General features: G+C 44.2%; 1 protein-coding gene across 4 annotated transcripts in view; it reads left to right on the forward strand.

Moving 5' to 3' along the window:
- Positions 1-21877, forward strand: part of ANKS1A (ankyrin repeat and sterile alpha motif domain containing 1A) — a 179935-nt gene that overhangs the window by 108254 nt on the left and 49804 nt on the right. For all 4 annotated transcript variants that reach the window (XM_055329712.1, XM_055329713.1, XM_055329715.1 and 1 more), the window contains one exon: positions 4172-4761. In XM_055329712.1, the coding sequence (XP_055185687.1) occupies positions 4172-4761 (590 nt within the window). The remainder of the gene's footprint in view (positions 1-4171; positions 4762-21877) is intronic.

Genomic DNA, 21877 nt, shown 5'->3' on the forward strand with positions numbered 1-21877 from the left:
CCTAGAAGGGCAGGCTGTGGGACTGCTGAGGGCAGCTCAGGAGGAGGATCAGAAGCTGCATAGTTCTGAGGTGGGAGTGCAGTGATTCCCAGTAGGAGGGAGAGCCTCAGGCCTGATGGTCCTCTTCTACAAGTCTGGGAGTCCCAGGAGTGCCCACACACGAGGTTCACATCCCTGATTTTTCTAATGTGTTTCTGCCAAACTGGAAGCCTGTCAAGGTCTTACTTGTCCTTCAGCACCAGCTGAAAAGCTACCCTTCTGAGAATCCTTCTGGTTCAAAGTAATCACTCTCCCTCCTGCTCACTGTGTTTTTGGTTTATACTTTTCTAAAAGCATCTATTAATTTTGGCCTTGAATTCTAGTCATTTCTTCTGATAGCTGGTAAGCCCATTGGGGAAACTCAGAGTCTTCATCTTTTTAGCTCCTAGGTTCTCCCTGAAGGCAAACATTTTGCACATGCCCAGCCACAGTTCTGGGGCCCATTTCCCACTTCAGCCTTCTCACTGCATTATCTTCTATCTCCTCCTTCTGCTATCCAGAGCTATAAGGATAATGAAGGCAATGGATAATCTCACACATCATGTATACTGTCTTTGGTGATCTTTTCAACAGACCTATGAGGAACAGACTAGTTGTTGGTCTGATCTGTGAGCAAAGTATATTGTAATGGATCTGGTGTGGAGAATAATAATAATTGTTGACATCTCTTGAGAGCTGGCATGTGTCAGGTGTGGTTCTTGACATATATAATTTAATTCTCACAACAATTCTATGAAGTCAGTGCTGTGATGATCCCAAAATTATAGATGAGAATTCTGGGCACAGAGAAGTTAAGTAATTTGCTCAAGATCTGGTTCATGATCAGTACATTATATTGTTGCCACCTTGTTCCTAAGAGACCTAATATTATCCTGACTTTGCAGAAGGAAAGGACCACTGAGTAGTTCTTTTCCTACCTACAATTTGCCAGGATATCTAGCTTAGTCTTGGATATGGTTTTCCTTTTTTTTTTTTTTTTTTTTAATTTTTATTTATTTATGATAGTCACAGAGAGAGAGAGAGAGGCAGAGACATAGGCAGAGGGAGAAGCAGGCTCATGCACCGGGAGCCTGACATGGGATTCGATCCCAAGTCTCCAGGATCGTGCCCTGGGCCAAAGGCAGGCGCTAAACCACTGCGCCACCCAGGGATCCCTTGGATATGGTTTTCTATGGGGAAGAGAACACTAGCTTATTAAGATCCTGAAGATCTTTGATCCTGACAAGCTTTTCAACCACCAAGGTATCTTTCCTAGAGAATTGCCTGGGTAAGTCATGTAATCCTAAGAATCCTTTCCCAAGCTTTCTTATACTCCATAAAGTATTGGTAGGTTATGTTTCCCCTAATGGGATTATGGCCCTCAGGAATTCTTCCTCTTCACTTATTTCCTCCTTCCATAAGTTTCCATTCCTTCTTTCTGCCCACTTCCTTCCCCCGGCATCTGTCTGGTATTAAGCTCTTGGCATCGGTCTCTCTTTCTTCATTGATGGCTAGCATGAATGGGTGGCTGTTAGACAAGGCCTTCATTGTGAGCTCCCACAGCAGCAGTCAGAACATTCTCCATGGCCTGGCTTCTGAGGTCCACCCAGGCAGTGTGAGCCAGGCTGACTCCCAGTTCTGGACTCCAGTGTTTCTCTTTTGTTGTTGGACTCCTCTCCCTCCCCAAAATATTGTGAAATAAGGAGCTAGATGCTGGCACAAAGGATTAGAAGCCTGTGTTCCTGCTACCAAAGTCCTCTTTTTGTATTCAAATGTAGTCAGAGGAACGTTGCACCTTGGGCCAAACTCTAGGACATTGGCCATTTTGGGTATGGTCTGAGAGGTAGCAGTTTTGACTCTCCCCATCAGCCTCTCCTAGGAAGCACTGTTGGTCTGAACCACCAGTAGATGGTCATGTGTCATCCTCTCTGGCCCCACCTTGCAACGCTACAGGGCAGCTTTGTTCAGGCTGCCAGTTGTCATACACGGAATTCATAGCTGTGAAGTCATGGCCTCCTGGGGCTGAGTTAAGCTGGACGGAACTCTTATGTATGTGTGTACGACGTTTTTTCTTCCTAGAGAAATGATTTTGAGTTGTTCAGGGCTTGTTCAGTGTGCTGGACCTGACCTTTGGGGGATACAGTTTGTGAGTTAGGGGTGTGAAAATCCCGAAGCAGTCAAGTGTAGAGGAAGGAGATGCCAAAGTTCATACTTCTGGACTCCTGTGGATAAGTAATCAGTGCCATAAAGTGGAGCTAATTGGCTGCCTCCTTGAAGCCCCAGCAGGCTTGCCAAAAGCTAAACAGGCTGTGGAGACTGAACCATTTTCTTGAGAAAGTGAGGTGAGTGGAACCATGTCCATGCTCAGACCTCAGGGTGATGGGCTCAATATGAGAACTGGTTGTTGGCGGTCTTAAAGGCGGTCTTGGAAGAGCCAGCATTGTGGGACTTTGGCATTGGGCATGGGCAGTGAACACTGCGTCTTAACGCATCATGTTTATAAAGCACCCCCCTCCTCACCTCACGACCCTGTTCAGTTGTGGAACTGAGCTTCAAGGAGTCTTGGGCTGCAGGCAGGCTATTGAAGGAGAGTGGGTGCTATCTAGGAAGTTCCTGAGAGAAGCACCCAGGCAGGGATCTGCAGCACTCCCCAAAGGAGAGAAATTTGCCATCACAGTGTGGTTAAGACTTGAATACTCATCACCATTGGAGCATAAAAGGGATTTTTAACAATTATGCAGTCCATCCTACTTATTTTAGATACTGAAGCTCAGCAGGATGAGGTCACACAGCTAGAGAGGAGCACAGCCAGGACCAGAGCCAGGTGTTCAGAAAAGCCTAGGTAAAGTCTTCTCCCCCACCACCTTGGACAAACCACTAAAGGCCTGAGGGCCTTAGATTTCTCATCTGTAAAAATAATTGAACTTGATCCTTTGGGTTCTAAGATTCTCTGAACCCACGAACAGTACTTAGGAACTTTGGGCAGACTAGGGAATTTGGTATCTATACTGTAGATTCCAATTATAGAGAAAATAACACTGAATATCAGCTTAGGAATATGAGCTAGTGCTGGGCACAGGGTTGTTCATCTATCCTGCTTATGTGGGTGAAAATCTCTCATGGGTCTGAGTTCATTCAGGGCAAGCCCCTTGGGTGTCCTAGTGTGATACTGATGTTGGACTCTGATTTGGTCAATTATTTATGCCACTCCAGGGCAGGGGTATTTGATATCTTGGGTGAGTATACAGTCGTAGTTGGCCTCATGAGCTGGTAGTGTCAGATTTCTGGGATGTTGAGGAGGCCTTGAGAGAACTGCAAATGTTTCTGGGCATTGACAAATTAGACCATCCTGTTTTCAGTGGATCAGCTGAGGCTAAACTTAAGCAAATAGGAGCAGCTGGGAGGCTTTGGAAGGAGTGAGATGTGCACATTCTCAAAAAAAAAAAAAAAAAAAAGTCTGTGCTCCCTGAGGAAGGAAGGATGAGGCGTGGAGCCCTGAGCAGCCCCCCTGTGAGGAAGGAAGCAGTTATTTCTCTGCTGTTTTGTTTTGCACGTTCAGTTAAAGAATTCCAGAAGTTGCAGGTTGTGGATCCTGACCTCCATTTTTTTCCCCTCTGTTGCTGCTTGCCAGAGGAAGGGAGGGCGGGTGGCTCTAAATAACATTTTGGCCTTTATGGAAATGTATCAGATGTTCCAGGAGTGAGTCTTGCCTGCTCCCTGGCTCTCTCTCTCTTTTTCTCTCTTTCTCTCTCTTTCTCACTTTTACTCCAGATTTGCTCTCTGTCTCCTTAGCCGTGTCCTTTCTGTAGGATATAATTAGTACTTCTCGCCTTATATAGCAAGGTCTGGTCGTTAATGTTAACAGAAACCTAACAACAGGGAAGGCTGCCAGCTAGCATTAATCAGGCCAGTGTTTGGAATTTCATAAATGCTCTGACTTTGGGTACAAATTGAACATTAAGAACAATATGAAACTGTTTTCTTCCTTCCTCTCTCTTCTTCTTTCCCTCTGCCCTCTCTCCAGCCCATCCAGCTTTTCTCTCTTTCCCCGTTTTTGAATTCCTCAGCTCTGCCGTACACTCGCTGCACTGGAACTTTGTTGATTTTTGCCACGTTTAATTTTTTATTTCTCTGTCTCTCCGTCCACTCCAAGACCACAGGCGGAGCAGCAGCAGCCGGAGCCAGGACTCTGCGGAGGGGCAGGACGGGCAGGTCCCAGAGCAGTTCTCAGGTCTCCTCCACGGCTCCTCCCCGGTGTGTGAGGTGGGGCAGGACCCTTTCCAGCTGCTCTCTGCCACTGGCCAGAGCCATCCAGAAGGGTCCCCCACACAGGGCGCCTGTCACGAGGCCAACATGCAGCTGGAGGAGATGGGTGTACACGCTCCTGGAGCCTCCCCACCCAGTGTCCTGGACCAGGGTAAGAGAGTGGGTTACCCGGCCAGCCTGCCCACCACCACCAGCCAATCGCACCCCGAAACTTTGACTCACACAGCATTGCAACACCCTGGTGGTGCCGAGGAAGAAAAAGACCGGAGTGGGACTAGGAGCCGAGCCCCTCCCACCAGCAAACCCAAAGCTGAACTCAAACTCAGCCGCAGCTTGTCCAAGTCTGACTCTGATCTCCTGACCTGCTCACCCACGGAGGACACTACAATGGGGAGCCGGAGCGAGTCCTTGTCTAACTGCAGCATCGGGAAGAAGAGGCTGGAGAAATCGCCCTCCTTTGCCTCTGAGTGGGATGAGGTAAGGCCACGTGACATTAAAGGGAGCTGGGCTGGCCACAGCCCACCACAGCTACCTTGTGTGCCGACTCCTGGGTCCAGGACATGTGGGCCAGGGTTGCCCTGGTTCCTTCATACTGTGACTAGAGCATTTCTGACAACTGTGATGAGGCAAGCCCAAGTTGCTGGGGCAGGGGATCTTACTGTCCAGATGGCAAAGGATAGGCCCATTCATGGTTAAAACTAGAGGGTGGCGGCTCCAAGCAGAGCAAGTCTGAGGGTGAGGCAGTTCCTAGAAATGACACGCTGTTTGGAAATATATGGATCCCATTAGCCACCATCCAGGGAGTCATACTTACCCTGAAGCTGCTTAAGAAGAGCTAGAAAACTTAGTAGGAGTCTTCAGGAAGAAGAGGGAAGGTCTAGGGTCAGCTAGGAGGGGGTGAGAAGGGTGAGCTTTGGGATGCCTGGGTGGCTCAGCGGTTGGGCACCTGCCTTTGGCTCAGGTCGTGATCCTGGGATCCAGGATCAAGTCCTGCATCAGGCTCCCTGCGAGGAGCCTTCTTCTCCCTCTGCCTGTGTCTCTGACCACCCCACCCCCCCAGTCTGTGTCTCTCATGAATAAATAAATAAATCTTTAAAAAAAAAAAAAGGGTGAGCTTTGGGAGAAGCTGCTGAAAGGGGATCAGATGGGCTTTTCTATTCTCCACTCCTCCATGATTTTTCATACTGCATTCCCCTGGAAGACCAAACTTCTCTCCCAACAGAAACATTCTGCCCGTCCCACATTCCCGGGTTGATGAGGCAGAGGGCTAGGTGGTTCCAAAAACAAGGAGAGATTAGAGAGGAGAAAACATTTGGAGTCTGAGGCCCGGGTTCCTTTCACAACCATTGTTAGAGAATAGTTAGAAATATGTACCTGAATATTTTTTCAGTGACCTGTGACATGTCTTACTAGGCACAAGAATGTGTTTGTCAGAGATTGGTAAATACCCAGAGAATGTTCAAGTGCTACCTTTGCAGGCTTCTTGCTGAGAGGGAGCTGCCTCTGAAGGGGACTGGGTCTGTCTCCCAGGAACATTCTTAGGAGATGAATTTAGCTTGCAAATTGGAGGGGAACAGTGCAGCTGCCGTGTCCATTTGAGCAGTCTGTAGACAAAACGCCCTACCCAAATCTATTCAGGTTGCAGCTGCAAAGTTATATAAACCAAAACAAATCCCATTCCCAGCGTGGGAACTGAGTGGGGGCAATTCCTACAGCACTCTTATCTCCAGATAAGATGCGGTTTAGAACTCAGGCACTCAGGGACTGAGGGATCCTGTGCAATAGAAAGTTTTCACAGGTTCAGAAACCGAGATTGAGTGAGCCTGGACTAGACAGACGCTAGACCACTTAAGGAGAATCAGTTTGAGTTAACAGAGCTCCTGGCCCGTGGGAGATTACACACAAGAGTCTGTGTGCTCTACCTTTGCTTTTTCTTTCTTTTTTTTTTTTAAGCTTTTTTTAAAAAAGATTTATTTATTTATTCATCAGAGACAGAGAGGCAGAGACACAGGCAGAGGGAGAAGCAGGCTCCCTGCAGGGAACCCAGTGTGGGACTCGATCCTGAATCCTGGGATCATGCTCGGCGCAGAAGGCAGACGCCCAACTTCAGAACCACACAGGCATCCCTACCTTTGCTTTTTCAAAACAGAGGTTTTACTTGTTTACAGACAAGGATATAGGCTAAGGCAGCTTAAGAGTAAGAGAAGTCCAGTGTACTCTGAAATGGGAGGAGGGGCCAATGGAGAAAAACATCAGTGGGGGTAGGGAGGGTGGAGATAAGTTTGAAGACAGAGGGTGGGAGGAGGCTTCAGGAAAGATCCCAGAGACATGGAATTTGATGTGGATTTAAAAAACCAAGTGCTTCAGGGAAAACCAGGTTGCAACTAGTTGAAATGAAGAGTTCTGGTGGAGAGAATAGCGTAAGCGAAGGCATCAAGCTGGGAAAGCTTGGGTCATTGGGTTTCCATAGAGAATAGAGGTCGCATAGGGGAGCATAAGGAACAGGGGCATCACCTGGCTGGCTCAGTCAGTGGAACAGTGACTCTTGATCCCAGGGTTTTAAATTCGAGCCCCATGATATAGAGATCACTTAAGAATTAAAATCTAAAAGAAAAAAAAAAGAAGAAAAAAAAATCTAAAAGAAAAAGAAATAAGGGTAGAGGGTGAGATTGGGACCACCTAGTGGGAGTAGTCTGAACGTGAGGCTCAGAGTGTTTATTTGGTTTGAGATCAAGGCAGTATCTCAGAATCTTTCAAATGGGCTGGAAGACAGCTTTACCAATCGAATTACCTCTTCTTTTTGGCTCTATCTCCTGAGCACATACCTTCCACCCAAGAGGTCAATAATGCTGGGTGATTTGCCACAGGATTTCCATGCTCTGTTAACATGCAGCTTTGCCAGGCAGGCTTATAGCCTCACTATTTCCTCCTGGAGAAGAAACATGAAATCACTGAAGCACAGCCCAGCTTAAATGAAGTTGGCTGTTCAGGCTAACATGCTAGTTGTCTCTTGGCACCTTAGCGACAGGAGGTTCATATGTTTACATTTCTGTTCTTGGTAGAGGTTGCAGGTGGCTATAGTGAACCCTGGGACTGTTTGAGGTCTGGGTGTCCTGGACCAGTTTGTAATGTGACTGAACCACCAGAAGCACTGTTACGCTTTAAATTTGAAAACCTAAGGCAACTGAGATCTTACTGGAAAGAATTCGGAAGATTGAGATTTGCTCATGAGATTTGCTTGTGTAGAGTATATTAGCAGGGCCCTCCATGTGTAATCCTTCATTGCTGTTTTTGAGTCACATTATACTTGGTTTTGGTGGATACCTCTGTCTAAAGAGAAACTTCAGAAGTGTTCTCCGCAGGGGTTGGCCCTAGACCCGAGAAGCCCTTGGCAGACTTTCCTAAAACAGGTCATTAGTTAATGGCTGCTCCCTGCCCTACCCCTGACCAGTGCCTGAAGGCTGCTCTGCCTTATCTTGTGCTTGAGATCTTTTCTTTATCTTCCCTAGATCCCTGGGAGGTTGGGGAAAGCTGCCCTGAAGGAGCTTGGGTCCCCCGCTCAGCTCCTCACTGTGGAGCCTAGGCAGCTGTGATCCCTGCACAGATAGAGTTGCAGGCCAGTCTGCCAGGTTACTCCTAGAAGGCAGTGCAGGGAGATACACAGGACTCAGGCTCTGGAGTCAGCTGCTCAAGCTTTGAGCCCCGGCTCCACCATTAGCTCCACCTTGTCGCGTGAGTGGCCTCAGGAAACTGTCATGTTGTTACCAGTTTCTGTGAGACAGGCAGTCAGCTCTGTGTTTCAGAGGGATTTTGACCAGTTAGACATGTGTTTAAGTGCCTAACACAGTTTCTACTTGCATAAAGTATTGAGTAAATGGTAGCTCTTCCTCTGATTGTTATGCCTGGAGCTTGGGAGAATGGCACCTGAGGCTCAGAGTGTCTCCAGAAATAAAGGCAGAATGTTGGGAGGCTTGTCTGGTGCTGGCAGAGTGCTGGGGAAGCAGTGGAGTTCAAGCCCCTCACGTGGTGACCTATTGCGTGACTCAGGCCCGCCCTGGAGATAGAAGGGCCTGCCCAGCCTGGGAAAGTAGGGCAGCAGCCCCCCATTGTTCTTTGAGAAATTAATGAGCCTTCCTGCCAACTCCCAGGAGAAGAGAGAAGTAGGAGAGAAATCTGTTGCCTACTCTGTGGTTTATTTTTCAGATGTAGTCTTCTGTATAAGGGCTGGCAGTGGCTGCTTGATCCGTTGCTTGTTGGAGCTGATGTTATGTAGCTGGGGAACCTGCCCAGCTGGTAGGTTAGGAGTCACTTTTTCCAAATACAGACTGCTCCTTGCAGGTGCTTCAGCCAGCCCTTGTTGATAACCCAGAATGAGAGGACTTTGAAAAGTTAGCCTGGTTAAGATGAACCTCTGAGATGGTATCCATTATGACACTAGCATTCTCCCTATTTTCCATTAGATTCTTAGTAACAAAAAATAATACAGTTTGCTTTGAAAACAGTTCAGCATAGGAGGAAATCTAAATCCAAGCTTCAGTAGATACTTTTCTCTGTTCACCAGTCAAAAGTCAAAGCACTCCTTGTTATCTTAATGATGGCCAATAGAATAGGGGCATGATAGAAGGCAAACTGGAAAGCTATCCACCAAATATAACTTTAAATATACATAGATTAGGAACGGGAGAATCACCTACATCTCTCTACAGGTTGTTAACCTCTGTTAACATTTTAAGTATATCCAAATTTGAGCTCTTAGTGTATTTACCAAACTGTAGTTTGTGTTTCTTACCTAATTACTACATTTTGTGGGTATCTAACCGTGGCAACATCCATAAGATCTGGATTCAAACCTGAATTCTGAAAGGCACAGTATCCTGTTATGTGGCTGTGTCAGAAGGCTAGTTTGTTGTTGTTGAAGCTATCCTCCAGTTGGGTGTCAAGGCACCTTGCAGGGCATCTTCTGTCTGCCCCTGGGATGTTCCTTACCTTTCTCTGCCTGCCCATGCACCCCAGAAGGTTCATCTGTGTGGCCTGCATCACGAAGCCAAAGAATCTTGGGTTGACTGTGTCCCCCTACTTAAGACCTGCTCTCCTATGGGGACCTTTCCTGAAAGCTCCTATCTCTGGGTTCTGGTAACCAGTCCCTCCCCTTGATACTTCCAACCTGGGGCTTTTGGCTATGACTCCCTCTCCTCGCTTGTCACTCTCCTCCCTTGTTGCTCTCTCTTTTTCTCTCTCTCCTCTATCCAAATCTGTAAATTATCCCTTTATTAAGCTCCTTTGGTTGCCCAATTTGTGTCATCTTTTTCCTGAGGGGACACTGAGTGCTACAGCCATTTGTAGCACTATTTCTGTCAAGGGTAAGCAAGCATAGATGGCTGTGTGCTAGAGCTGTAAACATGGCTCCTGCATGTAAATTGTGAATGAATCTTCATTTGCAGATGAGCCAGAGGTGTGGATATTCAGCGTACTTAGGATGCAGGAGAAGTTCATCATCTAACTTGAAATGTTTCCACCTCTGACTGTAGGGAAGAAGCCTGTTCTCCTTTCCAGAGTTGTTGGTGTGCCCAGAACCACCATCCCCTGATGGATTTCCATCCTATCTCTGCTGCGCTGCTGTGTGGTATGCCCCCGAGTGCACACAGCAGCAGCAGCAATTAATGTCTGAAATAAATAGCTCCTAAATAGAACAAAAATTACCTTCTGGTTGGATTGTGGCTTGAATGTATATAGTCTTGGGGGTCAGGTAGGTCTCTCATATACCAGCCTTTGAATGGGATTGAAGTTTATGAGAGACAAAACCTCAGAAGGCTGCATGTCTACTTAGCATAAACATTTGAGTAACTGAAACCTTGGCTGAATGCTTAAGTGATAAATTTGTGTTTTGTAATCAGCTTTCACAAGTGGGAAATGGGTGAAGAGCAAGGTCATGTGTTTTGTGTGCATTTTGTACGAGCTTAGAAAAATTTCTAGCCAGGGATTTGAGGAATGCCCTGGTTTCACCTGAAATAGTAGCCGAGGGAACCCTTGGCCCTCAGATCTCTCATTGAGCAGTGAAGTGGCAGCAGCAGGGAGGGCGCCCTTCCCAGCGGGTCCCAGCCACCCCACCCTTCCGGGCACACCAGTTGGAAGCATGATGTCATCAAGGGAAGAACTGATTGGTTGAACTCCACAGAGGCTTCGTTTGCTCTTAACCCTTGAGGGTTGAGTATGCTAAAAGAAGAATGGCCTAGATGTGAAATAAAGAGATCGGAGCTGGAGTTTCTGCTGACAATGACTAAAATTTCCATCCCATAGCCTGCAGTTTGTATTGTTCTTTATTATCTAAACAAGGATGCTGTGTGGTCTTTCTGGCTGAACATTGCCTGCCCACTCTAGCTAGACAAAAATGTGACTCCTACCTCTAGGGACAAATAGGAGTCTGGAATGTCTGTTTAGTTGTTTCCTGGTATACACAGGAGTCATAACTTTTGTCCTAGAACCTCAAAATTTCCCTTGGTTTTAAGTGGCTTGGTAAAATTGAGGGGGTTTTCCCCCCATATTTTATTTTTATTGTATATTTATTTATTTGTGAGAGATACAAAGAGGCAGAGACATAGGCAGAGGAAGAAGCAGGCTCCCTGTGGGGAGCCCGATGTGGGACTCGATCCCAGGACCCCAGGATCACATCCTGAACCAAAGGCAGACCCTCAATCACTGAGCCACCCAGGCGTCCCTTCCCCGTATTTTAAAAAGAAACTCACTTAGTTTTAGGCACTCCTGAATAAACAGTTTTGCCTTTCTAGCTGCTAAATCCAAGTGATTTTGGTTGGCTCTGATTTAAAAAGGGCATCTCCATGGCCTTGATGCTAACAGAACACCATACATAGTGTTATAAATAAGCCAGCATTAGTCCTGACTGTACAGTTAGTGAGGGGAGGACTGGTGTGCTTGACCCCTGCCACAACCCACAGGACCACCCTTGATGACATCATGCCTCTGAGTGGACACCATGCCGTGCTGGAAGGGCGGGCCTGGCACCCAGTCTAGACGGGTACCCTCCCAGCTGCTGCCGCTTCATTTAGCCTGGGGTTCTGGAGGGCCTGGCTTTTATCCTCCCTGTTCTCATTTCTCAGCATCCCTGTCCTCTCCAGCTTTCTTCCTGACTGCTTTACTACCTTTTACCCCATCTGCTTCTTTCTTTTCATTTCCTTTTTTCCCCTTTACTCTTTAGCCTCTCTGTTCCTCTATGCTCTTTCCTGTCTTTTTTACTTTCTTCCTCCATACTTTCCTCATTGACTTTTCTTTTCATTCTTATCCTTCCTGCTGGCATCAAAGAGAGGCTTTTCTGATAGCCATTCCTCAGCCTTCACCACCTGAAGGGCTTTTCTTTTCTCTTTTTAACCCTTTCACCAGCATCCATTCATTTCTATATTCTACAGAGCATTTTAGTGCTCAGAGTTTTAGTGTTCAGTGTCCAGTGTGTATTTCACACCTAGGCCATTCTTTTAGCATATTCAACCCTCAAGGGTTAAAAGCAACTGAAACCTCTGTGGAGTTAAACCAGTCAGCTCTTCCTTGCCCACAGGAGACTCATCCACACTATCTGTCCCCCTGTCCTTTCAGAAACAACCTGGTTCCATTTAGCCTCATCAGCACAGCACCATCAAGGACTGGGTAGGGATTTTGTGGTATTTGTGAAATTGCCAGAAGATGAGAACTTTCCTTCTTTGCTCCTTTTTGTTTCCTTACATTTTGGTTTTTTTGAACACCAGACCAAAAGTATGGGTGACAGTGAATGTTAGTGAATCTGAGAAGAATTTGATCTTTAATGCCAGTGCATACAGATGCCAAGAATCACAGGAACATTTTCTGAAACATTCTTTTTATATACTTTGCTTCTGGTTTTATATCTCTCTTCCTTCTTTTTTTCTAGTAATGACATCCAGTTGGATACAGACTGATTTTATGTAATTTAAGGAATAGTAGTTGGTCTTACATGCTAAGCAATTGTGTTTGAAAATCATGTAGAGGTATTTTCACAAGACTGACAATATAAAATTGGAGTATACTTTTATTAGAATTTTTCATTCATTCAATTAATTTGTTGAATACCTGCTAAATTCCAGGTATTCTATTATTCAAGCACTGGAGATGAGCAGTGAACAAAACATACAAAAATCCCCTGCCTCAAGTAACTGACACACTAGAAAGCTAGAGGGGAAAGAGAGAAGACAGGAAGTAAAATCCTAGTATGCTAGTTGATTATAAGAGTGCTAATGAGAAAAATAAAGCTAAGAGGAGCGATAGTGTGGTATGGGGGTAAGGTTGCGGGGGAGGGGGCTCCTAAAAGGAGGGGCAGGGCGGGCTGAGCTGAGCCACCAAGCTGCTTTCTCTGTTAGTGATTAATTTTCCTGTCAGACAAATTTGAAATTCCATTCTACACTTATGTTGTCTTACAAGTGTAACTTTTTTTTTTTTAATTTTTTTTTATTTTTTATTTTTTATGATAGTCACAGAGAGAGAGAGAGGCAGAGACACAGGCAGAGGGAGAAGCAGGCTCCATGCACCGGGAGCCCGATGTGGGATTCGATCCTGGGTCTCCAGGATCACGCCCTGGGCCAAAGGCAGGCGCCAAACCGCTGCGCCACCCAGGGATCCCTACAAGTGTAACTTATTACTTGACTTTTACTTTTAACTTTCTTTCTTTTTAACCACTACCACCGCCTGCTTCTTTTCTCTTGTTTCCCCCCCTCCCTCACTGATTTTTTTTTTCTGGTAATTTGTGTTGGGGGATGTTTTATACATACATGTGTATGTACATATGTGCATATTTATGTATGTACATGCATATATATATTTATTAAGCTACTGAAGTAAAATGAAATATGAATTTGCAAGAATTTCTCAAACTTGGGGGCACCTGGCTGGCTCAGTCAGAAGAGCATATGACTCTTGATCTGAGATCATGAGTTTGAGCCCTACATGTGGTGTAGAGATTGCTTAAACAAATAAAATTTAGGGACGCCTGGGGGCTCAGTAGTTTAGTGCCTGCCTTCAGCCCAGGGCATGATCCTGGGGTCCTGGGATCGAATCCTGCATTGGGCTCCCCATTGGGAGCCTGCTTCTCCCCGTGCCTATGTCTCTGCCTCTCTCTGTGTCCTTCATGAATAAATAAATGAATGTAAGACTGGAAGAATGCAATTAATCTGGACCTCACCTGCAACGCAGAGCTCTTTCCTGGACCGTGGTGTTATCCCACCACCCTCGAGATGTGCTCTCTGCTTTCAGTTCTGTGTTTTTGTGGATGGCTCTCTGCCTTTACTTCCTTTACTTTTTTGTCCTGCTTTCTTCCCGTGGATGTTCCCTTTTGATGCTTCCATGTGAGTAGCCAGTGGGTAAGAAGAATGCCTATGGCCTGGACAGGGCCAAGATGCTAAGCAGTCTTTCTCAGGCATCCTGTTCTGTCTTGCTCACGTGCTCTAATGACCGAGTCCGCGGCACCACAGGGCCCACCTGTCCATAACTCAAGGCAGCATGTTTATTTGTCTGGACAGGTGGAAAACTGCCCAAGCTCACCAGGGGCCTACAAATGACAATTTGTCTGGCAGTCTGTTCTTGCCTGTCCTGATTTAAATGGCCAGGAAGCCATCGTAAACTCAGATGAAATGGTGTGGTTTGTGTAAATGTTCTGGTGCTTTTCCACCTTGGAGCTAATTATTTTCAGCAGAGCCACCCCAAAAACCCACGGGAGGAGTGCCTGTGTCTGTTATGCAGTCGTTGTGCAGTCCTGGAAGAGCTTCCCTCACTGACTCCTGGAAGGTGAATGACCCTGGAGAAATTTATCTCCAGGGCCTCACTGTGCCCTCTTTGCTGACCCAGAGAATAGGAGGGAAAACCATGCAACTTGGGGTGTAGTGGCAGAGGAGAGTACTTCAAGGGTAGGAATTGCCAAAACCCAAGGTGTTGACCTGTGCTGTGGGAGGGAATAGTCATCTTAAACAGCCTTCATATCTAACTGCGTATAGATGTTCAGGCAAAGCCAACCCTGGAAATGGAATTTTTGTACACTGGGGATTTTTTGAAGCCATAATACTCAGTATTATATGGCTGAAATTTAAAAGGTACCAAAGAACATATAATTGTTTTAATGCTTCCCTCTCTCTCAGTCCTCCAGACACCCAGGTCCTTTCCTGAGTTTTTAGTATCCTTCTAGAAATATTTGTGCATTTATAAGCATATTAGACATATCAAATGTTTTTCTTTTTAGGATAAGTGGTGCCATATTCTACTTGCTTTTCTCATTTAATAGTATATTTTTGAAAATCATTCTAATTAAGTACATAAAGAATTTCCTTTTCTTTTTTATATTTCATAGGATTCTACAGTATAGATATACTTAATCATTTATTTTAAAAGTTTTCTCTAGATGGATATTTTAGATGTTACTCAGTTTTTACTAATTATAAGTAGAACTACAATGCTTATCCTCATATAAAGTCATTTTTAAGATAAATTTCTCGACACCTCACCGACCTGGAGGTGGTCAGCTTTTTAATCTCTTTTTGGTTAACAGATTGGTAATGTTATCTTGGTATAGTTTTGGGGTTTTTTTTAAGATTTTATTTGTTTATTCATGAGAGACGCAGAGACATAGGAAGAGGGAGAAGCAGGCTTCCTGTGGGGAGCCCGGTGCAGAACTTGATCCCAGGACCTAGGATCACGCCCTGAGCCCAAGGCTCAACCACTGAGCCACCCAGGAGCCCCATCTTCGTATAGTTTTAAAGTGGGTGTCTTTTTTATTATGAGTGAGGCCAGCATCTTTTCACATGTTTAAAAAACAATTTTTCTTTTCTGGGCTCTGCTTGTTCCTTTGCTTTCTGTTTCCTCCCTCCTCCTCCTTTTCTTTTTCTTTTCTCATTATTCCCTTTCTTTTCTTTCTTAATTGCTGTTGTTGATTTGATCTCTTTCTTTGAATTTATAGAAGCTCTTTATGTTTGAAGAAATTAGCCCTTTATCTAGAATATGAGTTGTCTTTTGGCTTTGTTTATGTCATTCAGTGGATTTTTAAAAATTATTATTGAGTTATTGACATATAACACTGGATTTTTTAAACACAGAAATTTAAAATTTTGTACAGTTGAATCTTTTCTTTAATGACTTCTGGATTTTGTGTCCTAGTTAAAAGGATCTTTCCTACTCACATTTATTTATTTATTTATTTATTTATTTATTTAATTAATTTACTTATGATAGTCACAGAGAGAGAGAGAGAGGTAGAGACACAGGCAGAGGGAGAAGCAGGCTCCATGCACCGGGAGCCCAATGTGGGATTCGATCCCGGGTCTCCAGGATCGCGCCCCGGGCCAAAGACAGGCGCCAAACCGCTGCACCACCCAGGGATCCCTCCTACTCACATTTAAAAAAAAAAAAAAAGCATTTTCTTATTTTCTTCTAGTACTTTCATGGTTTTATGTTTCAGGTTTAAATTTTTGTTTTTTCTGGAATTTATTTTTATACAAGAGGGGATAAGCATCCTGTTGACTTTTTTCTAGCTTTATTTCTAACTTTACTTATTGAAAAAAAAATATTTGAAGTGTACAAGCTGATGATTTTTTTTTAAAGATTTTATTTATTTATTCATGAGAAACGAAAGAGAGAGAGACACACACACACACAGGCAGAGGGAGAAGCAGGCTCCATGCAGGGAGCCTGATGAGGGACTCAATCCCGGGGCTCCAGGATCACATCCTGGGCTGAAGGTGGTGCTAAACTGCTGAGCCACCCAGGCTGCCCCAAGTTGATGATTTGATACACGTATACACTATGAAAGGATTCTCCTCATTGAGTTAATTAACATGTCCATCATCTCACATATTTTCCTCCTCCTCCTCCTGTTTTGTGAGAACATTTAAATTCTACTCTATCAGCAAATTTCAATTATATAATACATTGTTATCAACTATAGTCACTGTGTATGACTGTACACACAGTTTTTACTAATGTAAAATGTATAGATCCTCAGACCTTATAACTGAAAATTTGTACCCTTTTAACAGCCTCTCCCTGTTTCCCCCCCCCCGACCCTACAGCCCCTTCTTCTAGAAGTTGGAGTTTTGTTGTTTTAATTTTTTTTATGATTCCACGTATAAGTGATACCATACAGTTCTTATCCTTCTCTGATTTATTTCACCTTGCAGAGTATCCTCCAGGTTGTTTTTTTTTTTTTAATGCCCTCCAGGTTTATTCATGTTGCAGCAAATGACAGGATTTCCTTCTTTTTTAAGGCTGAATAATACTCCTAATACTCCTAATAATACTCATAATAATTATTATGAATCCATAATAATATGCATAATTATATATAAGTTGTATAAGTTATGCATACATAAATGTACATTACTATATTTCCTTATTCTATCCATCAATGAACACTTGGGTTGTTTCCATACTTTGGCTATCGTGAACAATGCTGTTGTAAACATGGGGGTGCATATATCTCTTCAAAATACTGATTATTTCCTTTGGATATATACCCAAAAGTGAAATTGCTGTATCATATGGTAGTTCTATTTTTAATTTCTTAAGGAACTTCCATACTGTTCTCCATAGTGGCTATACCAGTTTGCATTCCCACCAACAGGTTGCAGGGCTCCCTTTTCTCCACATCCTTGACAACGTTGGTTATCTCTTGTCTTTTGATTATAACCATTCTAACATATGTGAGGTGATCACTCACTGAGGTTTTGATTTGCATTTCCTTGATGTTGAGTGAAGTGGAGCATATTTTCATGCACCTGTTAGCCATTCTTCTTTGGAAAAATACTTCGTTACATCTTTTGCCCATCTTATTTTATTAAGTTATTTATTTTAGAAAGAGCAAGTAAGAAGGGGGAAGGGGCAGAGGAAGCGGGAGAAGGAGCATCTCAAGTAGACTCCACACTGAATGTGGAGCCCAGTGTGGGGCTCAACCCCATGTCCCTGAGATCACAACCCAAGCTGAAATCAAGAGTTAGACACTCAACCAACTGAGCCATCCAGGTGCTCGTCTTTAGCCCATGCTCGTTTTAAATTGAATTGGTGTTTTTTAGTTTGTTCGGTTTGGGTTAGGTTTTTTGGTGGGGGAGGGGTTTTTTTTGTTTTTTTTTTTTTGTTTTTTTTTTTGCTATTGAGTTTAGGAGTTCCTTGTATATTTTGAGTATCAGATATGTAGTTTGCAAATATCTTCTCCCATTCCATAGGTTGCCTTTTTATTTTCTTGATAGTTTCCTTCACTGTGCAGAAGCTTTTTAGTTTGATGTACTCCCATTTCTTTATTATTGCTTTTGGTGTCAAATCCAAAAAATTGCCAAGACCAAACTTCCTGCTCATTTTTAGCAACTATTCGATCTAGCCCACCATTTGGTTCCATTTTCCAAGTAAGGAAACTAAATTTCTAAGAGTTGAAAGAACTTGTTTAAGGTGTTAGAGTTGATAAATGAGGGAGGCAAGTTGGAGCTATCGTTTCTAAGTCTTAATAAGAGTGAATTTAAAGTAGAGGTGAGGGGATCCCTGGGTGGCACAGCGGTTTGGCGCCTGCCTTTGGCCTGGGGCGTGATCCTGGAGACCCAGGATCGAATCCCACGTCGGGCTCCCGGTGCATGGAGCCTGCTTCTCCCTCTGCCTGTGTCTCTGCCTCACTCACACTCTCTCTCTCTCTGTGTGACTATCATAAATAAATTTAAAAAATTTAAAAAAAATTTAAAGTAGAGGTGAGTTGAAGTATTGTTTTCACATTAATTTACAGTTACTTTTCAATTCCTCTTTTTTCAACCCAACTTATTACAGCGCTATCCTACTATCCTACTGCTCCCCTCCACTCCCTGCTCACCCCGAACTCCAGACAAAAATGTTGTCAGTATATAAAGGAAAGTGACTTGGGAGAGGGAACTCCTGAGAGAAAACATGAGTTTTTCATTTCACTGTTTAAAGCTCAAATCATTTCTTCCCCTTCCTGCTGTCCAAGATGGAGGACTCTTACTGAGGTTTGGGATCTTTTCTGCTTTTGTTTTTATTTTGTGTAGGACTTGCAGAGTGGTGTGGTGATTTCAAACAAACTCTCAAATTAAGAGATTGAAGGAAACCTGAGTTACTCTGTCACCCACCTGGCTTAAACACAGTCGCCTGTGTGTTGTCTAAAAGCAAACTTCTCCGTAGAAACTCCAAGTGACTACCTCTGTGGTCCACCATTACTTGTATGAAATCTCAGAAAATCCTTTCTCATTTCTGACTAAGATCTGTGCCTTCCACCCCATCAGTCCTGGTTCTACCTTGAGGGTCATGCACACTGTTGTGCTTAATGGCTGTTCTGATATTTGAAGCTGCAGTTATGTCCTGCTGCTCTCAAACCCTTTTGTTTCCTTGCTAGGCACCCCAGTTCCTTCTCCTTTTCCTCAGATGACTTGTTTTCAAACTGCATCTTTCCTGGCTGTTGATGCATCCAGGTCATCAGGTCCTCTTGAAGTTGTATGACATCATTGCAGATTGCATTATACAGTATGCTGAGATTTTACTTGTCACACGGCCCCTGATAAAGCCTCATCAAGGAGTGTGATTGCCTCTTGCCCTCCTGAAAAATCAAAGGGGATAATGTGTCTGCGAGCCCAAATCAAGGACTGTACGCAGGTACTCTCCAGAGCCCCTACACTCTCCTCAGGATGCCTTACACAGAGCTGCTCTGTGAAGTGACTGAGCTGCATGTGGCCTTGGGAAGCTTCTGCCTGTGAGACACAGCTGAGCCTCTCCCCTGTTGTGCAGACTCAATGTAGGTCCTCCTGGCACTCTATTATGGAACAATGCTTGTGACTGCTCTCCACCTGCCGGCAGAATATCTTGCTCTCGGTCCCCGAACCTTTCTCAGGCATTGTTGAACTCCCCATACCCTTAATTTGCAGGGAAAGCTGCTTTGGTACCAATTTTTCACTTGAAGTCAATAGGAGAGATGGCAACTAGGAAAGCCTATGTTGTATAAATGACCCCTAGCAGGCCCTGTAAAGAGTGTCTAAAACCCTTACTTGCCCTGGACTCGAAACTCTTCCTCTTCTTCCATCTTGTCTCATTGACCAGGTTTCTCCCCACCATCTCTCCCATTCCCACCCACCGTCCTGGTACCCCCTCAACAGCTGCCTCCTTGGGATTCTCCTGCTCACCTTTGTGCTTCTGCTCTAGTCCTTCTTACTTGTGGCTGCTTTTCACAATCCTGAATAGTTTGTATTACCTAGAAACCACCTTTGGTCCCTGATTGCTGCAGTACAGAGTCCACATTCTTCGGCCTAGAGTTCATCGTACTCCAGAGAAAATGACCCCAGGGTCCAGCTTCTATACCTGGCTTTCTCTCTCATCTTCACTCTATTTTTTCCTGGCTCCAGGCAATTCCTTTACCCACAATTTTCCTCTACATTTTGGTTTACACCTTTTTTTTCCTGCTGGAGTGGCTGTCAACGTCTTTTTATTGAAATTCTACCCTTCCTTAAAGGCCCGCTCATTCATTTATTCAACACATTATCAAGAGCCTGTTGCACAGCAGAGATTGGTCTAGGAGCTGGGTGTACAGAAGTGAAATGGCAAACAAACACTCAGCTTTTGAGGGACTTACAGTCCAAGGGGAAGATAGATGTTAAACCAGCACAAACAAAAATATTTCACAAATGAAGACAAATGCTCTTAAAGAAGAACACAGTGCTGTGAGGGATGAGAGGTGGGGTAGGCTGCATTTAGATCGAAGGAGTTAGCCTGATGAACAGTGGTAGGGACCAGAGAGCCCAGTTGATGGAGAGAAGGAGGTCCAGTCTCTACTACAAACCCACCCGTGGGCACCTCAAGATCGCAGAGGCATCCCCTTTGGCTGTTGACTCCTCAAGGCACCGATTTGCACTTATGGGCATTGCTGATCTTATTTTTTTGTGCATGGCCTATCTCCCTAATGGGATCAGAGACATTTCAAGGATAGTAATCACAGTTCATTTTTACAAGCCCTTAGGTTCCCCTTCCCAGAATGGGCACTTAGAAATGTGAGCCAGTGGTTAAGGACCTCAGATGTTGGAGGTCCTGAGTCCATAAAATGTCATGTTCACTCCAAAGAGCTCAAGGTTTGGATTGCTAAAGACCTTGCCTTGCTTGGGCATAGATCTCTTTTCTTTTTCTTCTCAAGGGAAATATAATAATTAAGTCCTTCTCCATTTCCCCCTTAAATTTTGAATTTTCTTTTTCATTCTCTAGTAATAAATCATAGGCCTTTTGTACTACCACTGAGGGATTCTAGAAAATATGTGATATAATTTGCTTCACAGATGAGAGCATAGAAATTTATGGGTTTCAGAAAAGGTTTATTGCTAATGTTTTGTGGATTTCTCAGTTTGATAGATTAGCTCCTCCCCTTAATTTAAGTTGAAAATGTTTTACTAAAACAATTTGATTTTTGAAAGGGAGGGTTGAATTTGACATTTAAATGCCAGTATAAGTTTTAAGCTAACTCCATTTACTGCCTGCCCTCTCATACATAAACTAGTTAACATTTATAAAGAATGTTGAGAACAGAAGCCCCCTTGGAAATGTCACAGTGGATGTTACAACCCTTTCTACTTTCAAATCGCATATAATTTAAGTCAAGAACAAAAATAGGTTTGGACTGTTCTTGGCCCTTCATCTTTTAAATTAGATTGAGAACAGAAAAGAACCAAACTAGATATGGGATATTTCAGTTAAAATACCAGCTTCTGCCCAGGTAGCTCCATCTGTCCCTGTAAGTCTCCAGAAGGGCTTGCTGCGGTAGAGTGAATGCATAACTAAACAAATCCTTAGCTGGTCCGTGTGTTTAAAGCCATTTACAGACTTTATAGGCACTTACTCAATAGAGCAGAAGAGTTAAGTTAGCATTTCTGACATATATGAATGCTGGTGGAATTGATTTGGCTAAAGAGAAAATTTCCTGACGCCCATTTTTTAAAAATCAGAAATATTGCTACTAATTTAGAAATAAGATCTTTGATGAGTCTCCCCCATTGGGGTATTAACCCAGAGATCTGGCCATGCTCCAGTTCAGATAATGCTGTTTCTCTCTGCTAAATTCCTCCTGAAGGTTCAATTAGATTTGGCCTTTATTCATCCTGGGCAACGACTGGAAAACTGCCAATTTCTAAGGCCGGAGCTTAGTGATGGATGCATTTGTCTCACTGCTGACAAAGATTTCAATGTATAATGTCCCAGGCCCTTGAGGGTGGAAACAGAGACTGATCTCAGTGAAGAACAAGTCTATTGGCCCTCACGCTGAGATGCATTAACGTCTCTCTGTGCTCTGGAAAGGGTTCGCTTGCTAGGGTGGGCCCAAGCAGGCTGGATTTTGCTGCCTATTCAGACCCTGTAACTGGGAAAGAGGTCCACTAATTCGGTGTTTTATTCAAAGTCATCAGTGGTGTTAACATCCCCAGTTCCTTTGGTCGGTCAGTACACAAAGCAACATTTACTGGGTCTTGACACAGCTTGCGGAAAATGCCACCTGCATTTGGGGAGCATTGTGTGCCTCTACCAAGTTTGGGGCTGTGCACTTTACTGAATTTAGTTTAGACAGTGCTTCCTA

Source organism: Nyctereutes procyonoides, unplaced genomic scaffold (assembly GCF_905146905.1).
Source record: "Nyctereutes procyonoides isolate TBG_1078 unplaced genomic scaffold, NYPRO_anot_genome, whole genome shotgun sequence".
NCBI lineage: Eukaryota > Metazoa > Chordata > Mammalia > Carnivora > Canidae > Nyctereutes > Nyctereutes procyonoides.